Below are 19,499 nucleotides of genomic sequence, written 5' to 3'. Positions count from 1 at the left end.
AACCTGTCCCTCTGCTGCGGCCGACACTGCCGCAGCATCTCTGAGCCGCCTGCGCTGATGCTGCCACAGGGCTGCATGCAGGGCAGCGGCACCCGCCACGGCGGCCATAATCGCTGGCTGGTGCCCAAACATTATGAGCTGCAGGGATGGGGGGTATACAACATGTTTAACGATGGCGCATGCCCCCCTCTACAGCCAGGTGCTATGGGGGCTACATGTCTGCCCCGGTTTGCTGATTGCACCACCACCACGCATGCGCCCAGACCCCTACCCACACCCTCAGTGCTCTGACCACTATTGCCCATCCCTCCTGCTAGTGCCACAGTTGGATGGCACAGCCCTCACGGCCCTGGACCTACCCACCGGTGGGTGCCGCCGGCTTGGAGAGCCACCCCCTGGGGGGCCGGCACCCATGCGCAGGTCCGGCAGCCTTGCGCTCAGCCAACGTTCGGGGTTGGTGCCCATCAGCCTGGCCGCCGTAACAGGGGCCTTGGCTTTGGCGCCGCCCTGCCATGGCGGGCTGTTCCAGGCCGGCGACCCTGTCGTCCCCACGCCCCGCCACCCCTCAGAACATGGAGGCCCTCCCCATTCACCCTAAGCCCGGAGAATTGATGAATGGACCCCCTCGGGCGATTCTCCTGGCAGTGGGGCACGCTCACGACCACGCTGTTTTCGGCAGTTGTGTGAATCGCGAAAGGGCGTTGGACCGACGTTGCGTGAAAAAACGGCGCAACTTCTAATTCTCCGAAGTGTCTCTGCCTGAGAGAACCCCACCCATGAGCAACCCCAATGATGGTGGGGGGGGGTGGGTCAATCATTAGCAGTGCAGCTGTATAAATAGAGCTGGTCAGTGTGGTACCAGCTAGAGAGGGAACCAGTAGCGAAAATCCAAAATCTCGCTGTTGGGTGCTTCTTTGTAAACAATCTTCCTGTTCTTTCTGGTTTTGACAGACTCTTACAGTAATGGTGTTCACATTATCATCATTTAGTTTTTTTCTCCAGTACAACGCAATGTTTTCGGGCAGTGAAAGCACAATTCCTGGCTTTAGCTGGGTTTAAAAGCCATCTACTCAGTTGCAATAAATTCTTAATAAATTTTTTCTTCCACTTTTCACCTTTTCAAAGTGAAACCAGCTGTAACATGTTCAGTCAAGGACTCGAGAATCAGTTTTCTCGAACTATGATTTAGCTGGCAATTTCTGACCAATTTTTTTTGTATTCATTCAAGCAGTTTGGGCTTCACTTGCTAGACCAGCATTTATTGCCCATCTCTAATTCCCCTTGAGAAAGTGTTGACTAGCATCCTTTTGATGATATTGCAATCTATGCGGTGTAATTTTTCTGTTAGGGAGGGGGTTCCAGGATTTGGGCCCAGCGACAGTGATGGAATGGCAATATGTTTCCCAGTCAGGATGGGGAGTGGCTTGGGAGGTACTTTCAGGTTGTGGTGTTGCCATGCACCTGCTGCCCTTGTCCTTCTAGTTGGCAGTGAACGTGATTTGGAAGGTGCATTATTTAACGTTTTTAAGGACTTCTGTTTTCCAGAAATGTTCCATGTTTCGCTCACCCCTGCTAGGTCTGCTGGCTCCGCATACTCTGGGCATTGAATCTCAACCGCAGCGAGGAATTTAATTCTGCCTTCAGCTTCCAAGCATTTATTTGAAGATTTTGTCTGACAATTTCCTTCTGTGCCTTCATTTCATGAGTTTTTCTTCAGGTCAAAATACTTCTTTAGATTTTCCTTCAGTTTAAATTTTCTTCTGCAATCTGATTTTAAGTTGTTCCAAGCATGGACGCCATGTTGCAAGGTGTTGGGTATAGCTTGACAGGACGTATCAAGGTATTTTTATTCAGGTAGTTTAACAGTAAGTATTTATTAACTACTAGAAACAGTATACACAAATACAGTAAAAGTCCAAACTAGGATCTGTCTCCTAGCTTTCCTGTACGTACGGCTCTGTCCAACACTACACTGACTCTGAGGTGCGGGCCACGTGTCCACTTACATCATTGTGTGGGCTGTACTATACGCAGTCCCACCATAACCCTTTATGTGCCAGATCCATACGCTGCAGCACCATGAACTTGCTGTCATTTTTCCAGAAATTCCTGGGCCATTATCATACTTTGTCGCAAACTCCGACTTTACAGAATGAACCTTCCTTTATATGTTTAATAGTATTGGAACACTGCATCTACAGTTGACACGGTAGATACTCAATTCTTCTAAATCAATCTCTCTGTGAAAAATATGCAGCGAGTGGTCATTTGTTTTTCTTTTCATTAAAGCTCTGATGTTACCTCGGTTCTTTTATGTAGATAGTATATATAAAGTAACAACTTTAAGGTACGGGTATCTTTTTCCTCTGGGATAATTTCACTGTTAGGGTTCTTTTCACCTTTTGCAAAATTGCTCTCAGTAACAAATATACAATTTAGTAATAATTTAGTCATAATAATTGTACAATTATAAAGATAGAAGGACAATAAGAGTAAATTTGTGAAAATTGCCATTCCACAGATGCATGCAACACTCATGTGGCATCAGCATTATAACATTGTGGTGAATGTGATTCACACTATATATAGTTGCCAATATCACTCCATGTATATATGTTCGTTATCTACCCATTGTAAGTGCAGTTGCACTATCCGACCACCAAGGGGAGTCGCTCTGGGAGTACGCGAGAGTTTGTACTGGGCTCCTACCTTGGCTCCGCCCAGGACTCCTCCCCCTGGGACCGATGTATAAACATCAGTGCCTTAGAGCCAGTCTGCCAGTTCACCTGAAGTTCAACGACGAATAGGCTGGTTCTATTGTAAGTGTATTAAAGCCTCTGTTCAGATCCAACTACACGTGTTCGCTGAATTGATGGTTCCATCAACTTAATACACTTAAGAAGCTGCCGAAGTAAAGCATGGAATCCGCTCTAAAACCAGGACGTCTAGAACTCGATCCGCAGGATACAGAGGCGAAAGAAACCTTCTGCTACTGGCTGAAATGTTTTAAGGCCTACCTGGCCGAAATCAGCACCGCCGAAACTACGGAGGAACAAAAGCTCAGCCTACTGCATGCGAGGGTAAGCCTCAGAATTTCTACACAATTAAATCGTGCCGGTTCCTACACCGCTGTGCTGGCGATTTTGGACAAACTGTATATTAGGCCCACGAACGAGGTCTTTGCCCGCCATGTGTTCACGACTCGCCGAAAACGGGCTACTGAAACTTTAGCTGAATTTGCACGCGAGTTGAACAATCTCTCGAATGACTGTAATTACCAGGCCGTAACCGCGGCCGAACATAGGGAGGTTGCTGTGCGGGATGTTTTTGTAGCGGGCCTTAGATCTAGCTATGTACGCCAGAGACTATTAGAAAATGGGGCCCAGGGCTTAGAGACTACCGTAGAGGCTGCTATCATGATGGAAATTTGCTTCCGCAGCCTCAACTCGTTTCCCGCGGACCCCGCTAACCCCGCATGGGCCCCCGACCTGAGGACCCCCCAAGCCTGTGCCGCAAGGCCCCCCCAGCTATCGCGCTGCCACAGCCGGTCCTACTGTCCCAGTCACCTACTCAAACTATCCAGCTGCTCCAGCTAATTACTCAGCTCCCCCAGCCAGCTACTCAGTTCGCCAAACCAGTTATTCAACTGCTCCAGCCTGCCACTATTCAGCTCCCCAAACCAGTTATTCAACTGCTCCAGCCTGCCTCTTCTGTGGACAAAGCCAGCACCCGCGCAGCACTGCTCAGCCCGATCCGTGACCTGCAGCAGCTGCGGGAAGAAAGGCCACTATGCTAAAGTGTGCCACGGCAGAAGGGCCCAAGCCCTCAACACCCCAACAGTCCAAAAACATCGCCCCCAGCACCAGCAGGCCCGCGGGGCCCGAAGCGCTGCGGCCTACGCTCAGGCTCCGCCCTCTCCCGCCACGTGCGATCCATGGGGGCCGCCATCTTGGCAAACCTCCACCATGCGGCCGGCCACGTGCGATTCATGGGGGCCGCCATCTTGGACGCCATCTTCATCACCACCCTCCACGTGCGATCCACGGGCCCTAGCTGCATCCCCAGACTCAAACAGCTCATCGGAGGAGTACGACCTCCCCGGGCAGTCACCACATGGCCCGCAACTCAGCGCAGTGTTCCTGCATCTAGCTCGCCAGAACACAGCGTCTTCTACTCGACAGGACGCCCGATCGGAAGAATTCGACTCCCCCGGGCACCCACCACATGGCCCGCAACTCAACACGGTCACCCTCGACCAATCTCACCCCAAGCATCTGAGAAATTCGATGACGGAGGTCCAGATCAACGGGTACAACACGTCGTGCCTCTTCGACTCCGGGTGCACAGAGAGCTTCATACACCCAGAGCTGGTAAGAAGCTGTTCCCTCCCTATTTATCCCGTCAACCAAACTATCGCCCTCGCTTCGGGCTCCCATTCCATCCAAATCCAAGGCCGCACTACAGCAACGCTAATGATTCGAGGCGCTAGCTATTCCAAATTTAAACTGTATGTCTTGCCCGACCTCTGCGCGCCACTCCTCTTAGGCTTGGATTTCCAATGTAATCTCAAGAGTCTCACCCTCAGCTTCGGCGGGCCCCTGCCCCACTCACTATCTGCAGCCGCGCCAAGCTGCGCATTGCCACCCCCTCCTTTCTTCGCCAACCTCACCCCGGATTGCAAACCGGTAGCCACCCGCAGCAGGCGGTACAGCCTGCAGGATAGGATATTTATCAGAACGGAGGTCCGAAGGCTGCTCAGTGAGGGGATCATAGAGGCCAGTAACAGTCCCTGGAGAGCTCAGGTGGTGGTCGTCAAGACCGGGGAAACGAGGGCAGCACGGTGGCCTAGTGGTTAGCACAACCGCCTCACGGCGCTGAGGTCCCAGGTTCGATCCCGGCTCTGGGTCACTGTCCGTGTGGAGTTTGCACATTCTCCCCGTGTCTGCGTGGGTTTCGCCCCCACAACCCAAAAATGTGCAGAGTAGGTGGATTGGCCACACTAAATTGCCCCTTAATTGGAAAAAATAATTGGCTAATCTAAATTTATTAAAAAAAAGACCGGGGAAACATTCCGCATGGTCGTCGATTATAGCCAGACCATCAATCGCTTTACGCTCCTAGACGCGTATCCCCTCCCCAGAATCGCAGACATGGTGAACCAGATCGCCCAATATCGGGTATTTTCCACGGTGGATCTGAAGTCTGCATACCACCAGCTCCCAATCCGCCCGGAGAATCGCCACTACACGGTGTTCGAGGCCGATGGCCGCCTCTTCCATTTCCTCCGGGTTCCCTTCGGCGTCACTAACGGGGTTTTGGTGTTCCAACGAGCAATGGACTGAATGGTAGACCAGTACGGGCTGCGGGCCACGTTTCCGTATCTGGATAATGTTACCATCTGCGGCCATGACCAGCAGGACCACGACGCCAACCTCCACCGTTTTCTCCAGACGGCCCAAAAATTAAACCTTACATATAACAAGGAGAAATGCGTGTTCCGCGCAAACAGACTAGCCATCCTCGGTTACGTCGTGGAGAACGGAGTCCTGGGCCCAGACCCAGACTGCATGCGCCCCCTCTAAGAACTCCCCCTCCCCCATGGCCCTAAGGCCCTCAAACGGTGCTTGGGGCTCTTTTCGTACTACGCCCAGTGGATCCCCCAATATGCGGACAAAGCCCGCCCACTCTTCAAGGCCACACAATTTCCCCTGTCTGCTGAGGCGCGCCAAGCCTTCAGCTGCATCAGGGACAACATCGTCAAAGCAGCCATGCGGGCGGTGGATGAATCCACTCCCTTTCAGGTTGAGAGCGACGCCTCAGAGGTAGCGCTAGCAGCCACTTTAAACCAAGCAGGGCGGCTCGTTGAATTTTTCTCCCGTACCCTATCCGCTTCAGAACTCCGACACTCCTCAGTCGAGAAGGAAGCACAAGCCATCGTGGAGGCTGTCCGACACTGGAGGCACTGCCTCGCAGGTAGGAGGTTCACTCTCATTACCGACCAACGGTCGGTCGCTTTCATGTTCGACAACTCGCAAAGGGGCAAAATTAAAAATGACAAAATTCTTCGGTGGAGGATTGAACTCTCCACCTACAATTACGATATCAAATATCTACCGGGGAAGCTCAACGAGCCCTTGGATGCCCTATCCCGCGGGACATGCGCCAGCGCGCAAATCTGCTGCCTAAAAGCCATCCACGATGACCTCTGCCACCCAGGGGTCACCCGGCTCGCCCACTACATCAGAGCCCGAAACCTGTCTTTCTCCAACGAGGAGGTAAATGCGGTCACCAGGGACTGCCCGATCTGTGCGGAGTGCAAACCGCACTTCTATAGACCAGACAGGGCCCACCTGGTCAAGGCTTCTAGGCCCTTTGAACACCTTGAGATCGATTTCAAAGGGCCACTCCCCTCCACTAACAAAAACATTTACTTCCTTAACATTATTGACGAGTTCTCCCGATTCCCCTTCGCCATCCCATGCCCCGATATGACCTCCCACATAGTCATTAGAGCACTGCATAGTGTCTTCACCCTGTTCGGTTTCCCCAGCTACGTGCACAGCGACCGGGGTGCGTCCTTTATGAGTGACGAGCTGCATCAGTACCTGCTCGACAAGGGCATCGCCTCGAGCAGGACTACCAGGTACAACCCCAGGGGGAACGGACAGGTGGAGAGGGAGAACGCGACGGTCTGGAAGACTGTCCTACTGACCCTCAGGTCCAGGAAGCTCCAAGTTTCCCAATGGCAGGAAGTCCTCCCTGACGCGCTCCACGCAATTAGATCCCTCCTGTGTACAGCTACCAACCAAACCCCCCCACGAGCAGCTCTTCATTTTTTCCAGGGGCACTATCACAGGGGTCTCACTTCCGTCGTGGCTGAGGACGCCAGGACCGGTTCTCCTAAGGAAGCACGTCAGGGCGCACAAGACCGACCCCATTGTTGAAAAGGTGCGCCTGCATCATTCCAACCCACAGTACGCATTTGTTGAGTTCCCGGACGGTCGCCAGGACACAATATCCCTCCGGGACCTGGCACCCGCTGGATCCAGCCCCCCATCTACCCCCACCGAGGAACTCCTTTCCCTGTTCCCTATGTGGCCGCCCCGTTGCGCCCCCGATTCTGCGAGCTCACCCCACCAGTCCCGAGCGCCAGCACCAGCCACCCCCCCACCCGCACCCCCAGTCTCCATTCGACCAGGAGGTGTATGAGGCTCGGACAAGACTCGCCCCGGAGCCGGCAACCGTAACCCAGACCTCGACACCTGCCCAGCCACTGCAAGAGGCTGCAACCCCGGTGCTCCGCAGATCAAAACGGACAATTCGTACACCGGACAGACTGACTCTTTGAGCCATCACCCCCGCCGGACTTGATTTTTTTAACAGGGGGTGAATGTGGTGAATGTGATTCACACTATATATAGTTGCCAATATCACTCCATGTATATGTTCGTTATCTACCCATTGTAAGTGCAGTTGCACTGTCCGACCACCAGGGGGAGTCGCTCTGGGAGTATGCGAGAGTTTGTACTGGGCTCCTCCCTTGGCTCCGCCCAGGACTCCTCCCCCTGGGACCGATGTATAAAGATCAGTGCCTTAGAGCTAGCCTGCCAGTTCACCTGAAGTTCAACGACGAATAGGCTGGCTCTATTGTAAGTGTATTGAAGCCTCTGTTCAGATCCAACTACACGTGTTCGCTGAATTGATGGTTCCATCAAACATCTAGGATGCAGTTGTTTTCAAATCCATCCATGACCTATCTCTGTACCTCCTCCAATCCCACAGCCCTTCAATACATCTGCACTCCTCTAAATCTTGCCTTTTGCGAATCCCCGATTTGAATTGTTCCATTATTGGTGTCAGTGCTTCAGCTGCTTAGGCCTGAAATCCCCCTTAAATTTCACTGCCTTTCAACCTCCTTAGAACCCTATCTCTTCCACCATGATTTTGATCATCTATCCTCATATTTGGCTTGGTGTCACAGTTTGTTTTATAGCTCCTGTGAAATGTCATTTGGTCATTTTAATTCTTTAACGATGTTTTATATCTATAAACTGCAATGCATGTGCTGGCATCACAGGTTTAATGCCATGCAAGTTGGAAAATTCTGTTATTAAAGCCTCTAGAAAATAAGACAGGACTTTATGATGGAGATTATTAAAATCACCATGCTCTCATGGCTGAATATAGCATCTATCCAGCCCTTGTATTCAGGGCATGCATTGTCAGTGGCTCTCAAAATCATCACACAGGCCTTCATTTTTTTAGCACAGTGGGCTAAACAGCTGGCTTGTAATGCAGAACAATGCCAGCAGCGCGGGTACAATTCTCATACCGGCCTCCCCGAACAGGCGCCGGAATGTGGCGACTCGAGGCTTTTCACAGTAACTTCATTGAAGCCTACTTGTGACAAATAAGCGATTCTTCTTATTATTATTATTACTTGGTTAATTCCGATGTTCAGTTAGTGATATTTGCGAAATTTTACAATCTTCTACGCACAAGTGCATAAATGTGTCCAGTGATATGATTGCCAGGCCAACACTTATGTGCATTTTCACTGATGGGACCAGCCAGAATGAGGAGGCAGTGGGATTTACAGCAATGTGACCAGATCAGTTGTTGTTTTTATCATTTTGCTTGAGAGATAAGTATTGCCGAAGGCACCGGGGATAACCTCAGTATTCGTCTTCAAAATAGCAATGACTGAGAGGGCAGACAGCACCTCAATTTTATGTTCCATTGAAAGACAACACCTCCAGTAATCCCGTAGTATTGCATTGGAGTGTTAGCTTTTATTTTTGTGTTTAAAGTCTGGAGTGGGATTTGAACCCACAACTTTTTAAACTCATAAGCAGAGAGAGTTACCAACTGACCCACAGCAAAGACTGCTTTATGATGACACTCATTATTTTGCCTCTCATGTTCCAATAAATAAAGGTAGACGTTTAGATCTAAGGCAATTGTAGCGTGCTAGGAAGCCATTCAACCCTTGTATCTGTACTGACTCTTTGCTGCAGAAATCTGAAACTCATCTCATAGTTTTTTATCGTCTTCAGCTGAAAATATGCATCGATCCTTCAAAGGGTGCAATGTTTTTTCCCTGAGCTACTACCTGTTGCAAAGGATTACACTTGCTAACAACCCACCTCCTGATTCTCCAAACACTGTCCCCATCTTCAAGACACAAAACAGAAGTGCAATTTGTCTGGACTTGGATTGGGGTTTACTGTCACCTGTACCAAGATACAATGTAAAGTATTGTTCTGCGTATTATTTCCCAGAAGCCCGGGTAGCCCATGCACACTCAATTAAATTCAAAATCCAGACAGATCATTCCATAATTGAGAAAACATAGGACATACGATAGATACACAATGTAAATACATAGGCACAGACATTGTGTGAAGCATACGGAGTGTAGCACTACTAAGTAGAGAAGGTGCATGGAGAGATCAGCTGAGCCCATAAGAGGGTCATTCAGGAATCTGGTAATAGCAAGGAAGAAGTTGTTTTTGAATCTGTTAATGCCTGGATGAGTGAAGCTCCAACAATACTTAAGACGCTCAACACCATCCAGAACAAACCAGCTCCGCTTGATTGGCACCCCTTCCACAAACATTCACTCCTTCCGCCATCGACACACAGTAGCACCAGCATGTAGCAATTACAAAATGCATAGCAGGAACTCAACGAGACATCTTATACAGTGCCTTCCAAACCCATGGCCTCGACCATCAATCAGGACAAGTAGCAGGCACCTGGGAACATCACCACCTGGAAGTTCCCTTCCAATTAAGCCACCCACCATCCTGAGATAAAAATATATCACCGCTCCTTCACTGTCACTGTATCAAAATCATGGAACTCTTTCCCTAACAGCACTGTGGGTGTACCTACACCACATGGATTGCAGTGGTTCAAGAAGGCAGATCACCGCCAGCTTCTCATGGGCAATTAGGGAGGCAATAAGTGCTGGCCCAGCAGTGATGTTCAAATCCCATGGATCAATATAAAAAACCTATTGCATTAAAAAAAAGTAATTCTAACTATTCTTCTAGTATTCTTTATTGACAATTTTGGATGAATTCGCTTTTCATTGACACACTGACTAGAGTAAATAGTCTTTCTCTATTCACCTGATCAAATATTTGATATAATTTTACAATACCCAATTTATATTGCATCTTAGCAGCACGGTAGCACAGTGGTTCGCACAGTTCCCTCACAGATCCAGGGTCCCAGGTTTGATTCCCGGCTTGGGTCACTGTCTGTGTGGAGTCTGCACGTTCTTCCCGTGTCTGTGTGGGTTTCCTCTGGGTGCTCCGGTTTCCTCCGACAGTCCAAAGATGTGCAGATTAAGTCGATTGGCCATGATAAATTGCCCTTAGTGTCCATAGGTTAGGTGGGGTTTCTAAGTTGTGGCGATAGGGTGGAAGCGTGGGTTTAAATAGGCTGCTCTTTCCAAGAGCCGGTACAAACTCGATGGGCCGAATGGCCTCTTTCTGCACTGTAAATTCTATGATCTGTGATCTCAGTCCTCCAGTGCAACACAATCCCCGATCTCAACCATCCTTTCATAGTGGCAGGCTTGTTTGGGTCACACCTGTTTGGGGTCCTTTCTGCTGCACCTAAACAGTCCCACTGTTTCTCAATAACATCGTTCACAAGTGCATTTTTAGAATGAGTTTGTTTTCATTCATCTCAGGATGTGGGCGTCTCTAAGGCCAGCATTTATTTTGCATCCCTTGAGAGGGTATTGGGACCTTTTTCCTAAAACTGCGGCAGATGACACAACTGGGTCGATGACAAAGCCACGTCAGAAGACAATTAAGAGTCAGCCACATTGGTATGAACCTGGACATAATGAGTAAAACACACTCTTTCTGGTCACTCGGCCATTTAATATAAATATTGTGCACATCACAACTGGATTATCCATCTTAGTGTCATTTAACTTGGTTGAAGCCTAATTAACAACTTAAGTCCTGATCCCTCCATGCTTCCACCATGGACAGGGCTCATCAAAACCCCTCGCATGGATGATTGCTGGCACAAAGCTGGAAGATCCAATTAAAACACTGGGTTTGATTAGCTGGGGCCCTGTCACTGAACTCTGTATCATCATTAGAGATAGTGGATTGGCTTTTTCACTCTGTTATCAGTAATGAAATTAGTCAATGGAATTTCACCATTCAAAATTTGGGGGAGGGGGGCATTACCACTTGGCTCGAACTTGCAGACCACTGTGTGGGAGAGGGGGGTAAATATTGTCCCTTCTGTAGAAGTGTAGCACTGGGCAACAGGTAAAATTTCCAGGAAGATCATCGGGCAGTGGACGATGCTATAGATTCGATGAGGACCTTTAATCGGTTTTTTAAAAAAAATTATGCGCAGAATGAGTTTAACTAGCTAACATAAAGTTGTGTGGAATATGAATGCGGTGCCTGCCTTTGGGTTGGTCCGGGTGAGGTAATAAGCCTTTGAACCATATCTGATCCTGAAGATCTCTGCGGGCTGGGGCACAGGAGCACGTTTTTCCTGTCTCGGGAAATGCTAATGTGGGAATGTTGTGAGCCCTCTGCAGGATTACTGTGATCTGACACCAGCCCGGGATTGCATGGCGCCGACTGACTGCGCTCTCGCTGACTTTCTGCAGCTTTGTTTTGATGGGACGCCCGCTCGGAATGAAGGAGGACTGAGCGGTTCAGAGGGGACACTGTGGAGCAAATGAAAGGCTGAATTCACCATGGGTCTCCAGCCCCCCTTCCTCCTTCCAGCATCATCCGGTTACTATCACCTCTTTGGGCTTTTTCTACTCAACGTGTGCATATCTCTTGCCCAGTTAGGTAAGATTAAGTTTTTTTTTGAGGGGGGGGGGGGGGGGGCGCTAGGGGGGGGGGAGGTGAATGTTCAATTTTTCCTGAGGTGCTTTTCAAAACAATTGTTAATTTTTTTTTGCACACAAATTATTGATGCCTCAGGAATATGAGGGACGATCAATGCGTTTGCGATATTGTTGGATCTCAGAATGCTTAATCTCTCTGCATTGTCAAGAGTTGGCAGCTGCATTCTGCTAGTTCACTTGAAGCGGACAGGAGGGATACATTTGAGTGTGTCAATTGTAAGTTTTCCTTGTGGGGAGGTTTAAGACAGTTTTACGGGCTGTCTTTTGTTGCGCCTATATCTTGGGAGGTCGCTGGCGTAACTTGCAGACAGCAGGGGTTTCGAGGAGGGGGTGGAGGGGAGAAAAAAAGTTGGAGAGAATCAAAATGCAGCTGAGAGGATGCGGGTGTTCGATAAAGATCACTCGTTGCAATCAAGGTGCTGCTTGTAAAATGCCCTTGGTCGGGGCACCTTGTCGGCTGTATTTTTTTATTGCAGACAGGCTATATACATGCATTGAAATTCCTAGAAGACTGCTTTGAGATGAAATTCAGTGCATTTCCCCCGGATTGCAAGATTAGGTTCAACCAAAACAAAGTCAGCGTGCTTTCTGTAAATTGTGGACCAGGCGTAACGCTAATCACCGCAGACACCAGTTTATTGTGTGGTATTTATTGACAGTACTGCCAACATTATAACATCGAAGCCACCCCTCCAAAAGCCCGAGGCTGATTACCCATCTCTTAAATTAAAACTATCACACGATCAGTGGAAAGGGGTGCTTAATGTTTTTTCGCAAACTTTTGACCAAACTTCCAGTCTTGACATACATTCATCCCCTCTGTCAATCGGGACATGGCAGTCAGTAATTGATCGACTAGGAATTGTGGATTTTGAAATAGGTCCATGTGTCTGACAATGAAATCTGAGAGTAAAAAAAAAGCACTACAGCTTTATACTATGGAAGATGTTGCAACTATCAAGTAACAATGGAAAACATCACCAGTCATAAAGTTGATCATAACTGACCAGTGACTGATATGTAGCTGTTACCATTGTTAGCAAGAAGTTTGTGGTCATGTGTAGCTAAGTTGGATATATTTGGTGATTTATAAATTGGAACCTTGCAAAGCATGTTCACCTCTGGTCATAAAAAGAAAGTCGGTGAAAACTTATGGAGCGGGATTCAATATTCCTGCGGCTAAGTACCGCTCGAATGGAGAATCCATGGGAGGTTCACATCAAAACAATCGGCGTGAGCCCCTCACCGATTCCGGTACCGGTGAGGGGCTAGTACCGGCGCCACGTGAATGGCCAGATCCCGGACCGCTCATGCACATGGCTGATGCACCAATCGTGCCGTAAAACATGGCACCAACCACGCGCGCAACCTAACCCGCAACCCTCGACCACACAGCCCACCCCCCGGCCACCCCTTGCCCCTTCCCCCCACCAGTAACCCGTCCTTGACAGACAGCCCAACCCCAGGCAGCGGCACGGATCCTGGCCGAGTGTGCCGGCCAGACCATGCGTGTCCCGCGCCATCGGAAACTCGGCCCATTGGGAGCGTAGAATCATGGGTGGCCAATAAGTCACTAACGACATTGCGAATGCACGCGCCTCGCCTCACAATGATGCCTGTCTGGAGGGGGTGGAGATAGCAAACCGGCGTCAAACCGACGCTGGTTCCGATTCCGGCGTTGGAATTGATCCTCTGCCTGATCGGCGATTACGATTTTGGCGCCGGGCAATGAAGAATCCTGCCCATAATACTGTTATTTAACTAGTTTAAAGAAACAGAGGAGAAGAGATATTCATATTGACTATCTGTTGACACAATACTTCATATACCCCCTGTACTTATAACAGAAACAATTTATTGTGACCAATTCTGGGCATTCACGAGAATGTTTCCAGGGATCTGGGGCTCAGTTATGGAGATAGAACAGAGAAGAGGAGGCTGAGAGGCTATTTGATAGAGGATCAGGAAGGTCATGGACAGAGCAGGATAGTGAGACATTGTTCTCATTGGTGGGGGAGATGTGAACGAGAGGACACTGATTTCAGGGGAATAGTAAAGGAATCAAACATTTTTGCTCAGCAAAGTGGTAAGGGTCAGAAAAGTCCAGACTGAAAGTATAGTAGAGAGGCAATTCAGTGGCTTTCAGAAAAATATCAGATCATTGTCTGAAGAGGGAGAATTTCAGGGCTGTGGGGAACAGACAGAAGGAGTTGGACCAGCTGGAGTTCCTGTTGCAGAGAGTCAACATGGGCGTGGTGGGAGGAATGGTCTTCTGTGCTGTAACCATTCTATGATTATATGTTGCATAGAATCCATAGAATCCCAACAGTGCAGAGGAGGTCATTTGGTCCATCGAGTCTGCATTGAGCCTCCGAATGAGCACTTTACCACTCCCCTGCCCTATCAGCATGACCTCAACTAGCCTGCACATCTTTAGACACTAGAGCAAGTTAGCATGACTAATCCACCTAAACTGCACATCTTTGGACAGTGGTGGGAAACCAGAGCACCCAGAGGAAACCCATGTAGACAAGGGGAGAACGTGAAAAATCCACACAATCACTCAAGGCTGGAATCGATCGTGGTCCGTTATGCTATGAGGCTGCAGTGCTAACCACTGTGCTGCAGTGCTAACCACTGTGCCACCATACCTCAGTGCTAATCACTGTGTCACTGTGCCTCAGTACCAACCACTGCGCCACCGTGCCACAGTAGAGATAGCATTGAAGCTAAAATGGAGAAGATATACAAGTGGAACGGAAAAACTGGGGCGGGCGCTGGGTTATAGTGGAGTTGGGACATCGGATCAGGATTTGTCACTGCCAGAAGACTGGGGGTTCAGAAGAAAGAATTTTGATCATCAGTGGGACAGAACGTGATGGCCTGAGTTGCATTGTAATCCCCACCATTAGGTGAAACTTAAGAGAAGGGAATGGAAACTTGGTACCTGTTAAAAAGAGCAGGAAATAGACCAACCGCAAAAGGACCTACTATCCTAGCCCCCTACTCCCACCCCTATCCATTAGATGTGCACAAAAATTTTAAGTCTCATTATGCACTGAATGAAGCCAATGTCTCAAACTAGCACATGAAGAGATCAGTTCCTTCATTACCAGTTAGATACTGTACTGATTTGTATCTGATGTGCGATTGTTTGAGATTGGAGATGCTGTGATCCAGGCTGGAAAAAGTTATTATATAATACACGTTCATTTGAAGAAAGAAAATTGGGGAAAAAGTTCAGGGATATATTTTCCTGTTTTGTGCCCCCTGCGCAAGGCCTTGTCTACCAGGAGCACATATGAAGATGTAGGGGTACAGTAGTGAAGTGGTCACTTGACAATAATCCCAAGGCCCCGGCTAAAATCTAGAGAATGTGGCTTAGAAATTGGATCACAGTGTGGTCATTTTACTGTGATGTGGAGATGTCATTTTACTAGCATTAGGTGCCTAAGGGTCCAATGTAATGGCCGGAGAGCACAGGCTCAATGCATGTTGGAAATATACCACCCACAATATAAATTAGAACTCGTCTGTAGGTGTCATGGATTCACATTTGAAGCTGGCATTAGACAACTGTAAATGAAAATTGGGGCCTTAATGCTTGTTTCAAAATTGAAAAATTTTACACTGCGAGTGACCGTATCAATATATCATGCAAATACCCAGCAGTCAAAACAACAGTTTCCAAAGGAACCACTAGGGGTTGCCATTCCAAAGGCATTGTAAAGGGGAAATTGCTCCACATTAACACTGCAGTTAGCTGCAGCCATCAGTTTGTCCCCCTCTTGATTGTTTCCCAAACACTCTGTGTCACTTGGCCCCTGCCCCAGCTCACTGACCTCCACTGTGACCAGCGAGTTGTCCCTCGGGTCTTGAAACATGGAAGGCACTCTAACAGTAAGACGCTATTGGGATCAGCAGTCCAATTTTATGTTAATCTGTTACTGTACGCAATTGGAGCATGCAGGATTTGCTGCACTGTGATCACAATGTAGAAAAATGCCCATAGATTGAAATGTCACTGTGGTAGCTTGTGAAATTGAATTCAGTTTAAAATTTCTGGAAATAAAAAAGTGGTGAAATATCAGCAAAAGTGAAGGATTATTGCGATTAACTTACAGACATTTTTTGGGGAAGGAAATCTGCTCCCCTTAGTACATTCTGGTCTAAAGTGACAGCAGTCCAACACCAATGTTGTTGACCCATAACTTCCCTTTCCAGTGGTCTTAGTAAACTGCTCAGTTGTAACAATAATGGTCACTTGTGCCTTCACAAGTTAGAAATGCCAGTCTTGAGCACATTGTGAAGTTGAATGAAAAACGTTCAGAATGAAGAGTCTGGACTTTACACTCATTAAAATGAATGGGAAGAAAGTGGGACTGTCAGTATGCAATTTTTTGGGAAGCATTTGCAACAGGTAAAAGCTGTGAGTCGAAGAGTTGTAAATTTGTCCTTGAACTTTGAGTCCTGACCTAACATTGAGGATATTCTATACAGTGGGTTATGGAATCTGGTTACCAAGCAAACTTCAGATGGGTAAATAGACAATTAGTAACAACCAACGGTGGTAACCAATGTTATGACAATGTGCTGTCACAACACCATTATATGGATAATGTGGATACTTGAATACTACATTGAAAGATGATTATTCAGGTGAGCTGAAGGATGTTTGGTAACAGATTTCTTGGCTGGCTGCAATAAATCCATTAGATAATGCTAAATTCCAGATTTAATTCACTGAAAACCTGAGCATGTCAAAGCACTTAACCTGGCACTGCTGACTAAGTGAAGGCCAAGAGCTGGAGGCCTCCAGCCAACTTACCGATGTCACTAACGTCGCCATGCCACCATCTTCTGCCTGCTGCCCTTGAGTTGTGCTGGTGTCGGAAGAACTGGAGACCGCCATTGTCTCCTGGTGGCAGGCCCTGGGATTGCCTCCAGCGCTTCCTCCTCCCTGACTGTGCCCTTAGTGGTCTGGGAATTTCTGCGTGACAGAGGGGCATCTGGAGTGAGATCCTGAGGCCTCTGAGTCATCTGGCTCTGCCAATCCTGACGACTCCCCATTGTCGGCACCATGGTGTCGCCGCCCTCAACAATGTTCCTCTGTGACTGGGCCACTTTCTGGAGAGCTTTAGCAATGTCCATCTGCATCTGGGACACATCCTTAGCGACTGGCCCATGCTTGCAAATGCCTTGGCAATGTCTACCTGCATCTGGGACATGTCCCTCATCGACTGGGATATGATGTCGAGGCCCTCTGCCAGAGTCGTTACAGACTGAGCTATGCCTTGAACAAGACACTCAAGACGCTGACATCGTGCTCCTGGCTTTACCCTGCGGTCACCACCCGAGCAGTGTTGGCCTCTGTGCCATGCGCCCTTCTGATCGGCTATGCACTTTCTGGAATGTCAGTGACATCCACTCCTAAATCTCACGGCTGTGTCCTATCATCTGCATTAGCTCGGGGATGACCTTGTTCTCAGGTTCGGCATCTTTCTGAGACTTAGTTGAGTCCTGGGATCCAGCAGACCTCCGACTGCTGACTCCCTTTCATGTTCTTTCCTCCACCTGATGTGCATCAGCAACTGTGTGGTGCTCACCAGAGTCTACTCCAGCAGCCTGTCCACTAATGTTCTCCACCGAGGCACGTGTCTCTGTGCTGTTGGAAGACGTGGGTAAGAGCGGTGATGCCTTGATGGTGGTCTGCTTGGAGCTCTCCTCCGAAATGGTTCCTTCAGTGATCGGGGGAGAATGATACTGGATGGCCAGGCCCCATTGAGAGACAATGGACATGTGGTCAATGAGAGGGGAGGATCATTTGGTCTGACATGAACAACTCACTTGAGACAGGTCATTTGGCTGAAGGGGCAGTGGACCCTCATCTCTGCGGTGTAGACCAATCTGGTTGTTGGTGACAGCTATCTCCATGGTCAACCCTGTGATTTCCAGGGCCTGTTCCTCAAAGGGGATGGGACTCAAATCTGTGGTATTGTGTCCCCCCATCTTGGCCCTTTTCCGCTTATTATGGGCTATATTTTCCTGCGCCGACAAAGAGAGCACATTGTGAGCCACACGCTTGATGGGTCGGGGGGGTTACAGCAGTTGGCATGTGTGGCCACCACACCTGAACATCAAAGTTTTGTGCTGGTGGGTACCAGTGGGTTCTGAGGAGCAAGCATGAAGATCAGATGTGGGGAGTGTGTGAGGTGTCAGCCAGTGATTCGAAAGGGGGTGGGAGTTTGAGGGATCTCAGATGGAGCTGATGCTCCGAGGAACAGGATGTCCTGTCTCACTCTGATGGCTTTGAGAAGCCTGGCTAGGTCAATATCCCCAAAGCGAGGAGCAGGGCTGCACCTAGCCAGGCATATGTGTTGACTGGGAGTGAGTGGTGAGGGGACATTTAAAAGTAGCTCTCCTATCTATGTTAGTGGTAAGATGCTGAGTCGAATCAGACGGCGAGACAGCCAGTAATGGCGCGAAGCTCGTGGGGGCTCATTTTTGGCACTAAGTGCCGTTAAATATGGACCGCAATCTCACCAACGGGGCTGTTTAGAAACACCCTGCCAATCAGGCCCAAAATGACACTTCGAAATATTTCCATTCAATCGTGGCCAATATTTTCAGAAAAACGCTGGAATTCAAATTGCTTGCAAAACTAACATCAAATTTCATAACCCTAAATTAGATTCAGCTTTAATCTGGAACAGCAGATGCTCAGGTTTTCAAAAACCTAGGGCGGGATTCTCCGACCGGGTCGGAGAATCGCTGGGGGTGGCGTGAATCCTGCTCACGCCGGCTGCTGAATTCTCCGGCGCCGGGGTTTTGGCGGGGTGGGAATCGCGGCAGGCCGGTCGGCGGCTGCTGGCAGCTGACCCCGTGCCGATTCTCCGGCCCACAATGGGCCGAGTGGCCGCCCGTTTTCAGCGGGTCCCGCTGGCGTAAATCACAACAGTTTGTTACCGGCGGGAATTGGCTCCACGGGCGGCCTGCAGAGTCCTCGGCGGGGGGGGGGGGGGGGGGCACAGGGAGATCTGGCCCCAGGGGGTGTGCCCATGGTGGCCTGGCCCGCGATCGGGGACCACCGTCCACGAGCGGGCCTGTGCCATGGGGGGCACTCCTTCCCTCCGCATCGGCTACTGTCAACCTCCGCCATGGCCGGTGCAGAGAATAACCCTCCTGCGCATGCGCTGGGATGACGCCAGCACACGCTGGTGCTCCCGCGCATTCGCCAACTCGCGCCAGCCGGCGGAGGCCCTTCGGCCCCAGTTGGCGTGGCGCCAAGCCCTTCCGCGTCGGCTGGCACAACGCCAAACACTCCGGCGCCGACCTAGCCCCTGAAGGTGTGGAGGATTCCGCACCTTCGTGGTGGCCCGACGCCGAGTGGTTCACGCCACCCCTCGGCGCCGGAGTGGCCCACCCCACTTGTTTGCGGAGAATCCCGCCCCTTATCCAAGGATCTGGTTGCTCCCTTGGTCTCTGGTTTAGAAATGGGAGTAAAAATACCACTTTGCATCATTAACGAGTGACTCAAATTGACAGGAGGAATTGAATTGATGAAGAGAGGAGAGAGCAAATTCCTCAATTACAG

At 49.4% G+C, this 19,499-nt stretch overlaps 1 protein-coding gene across 1 annotated transcript in view; it reads left to right on the top strand.

Moving 5' to 3' along the window:
* Positions 1 to 11,401: 11,401 nt before the first annotated feature.
* The window catches only part of LOC119962093 (von Willebrand factor D and EGF domain-containing protein-like), a 423,161-nt gene continuing 415,063 nt past the window's right edge, over positions 11,402 to 19,499 (top strand). Inside the window, exon 1 of the mRNA XM_038789945.1 lies at positions 11,402 to 11,846. Coding sequence (XP_038645873.1) covers positions 11,747 to 11,846 — 100 coding nt within the window. The 5' untranslated portion in view covers positions 11,402 to 11,746. The remainder of the gene's footprint in view (positions 11,847 to 19,499) is intronic.

The sequence above is a fragment of the Scyliorhinus canicula genome, chromosome 2 (genome assembly GCF_902713615.1).
Source record: "Scyliorhinus canicula chromosome 2, sScyCan1.1, whole genome shotgun sequence".
In the NCBI taxonomy this organism is placed as follows: domain Eukaryota; kingdom Metazoa; phylum Chordata; class Chondrichthyes; order Carcharhiniformes; family Scyliorhinidae; genus Scyliorhinus; species Scyliorhinus canicula.
This window is presented reverse-complemented; position numbering and strand designations above follow the sequence as displayed.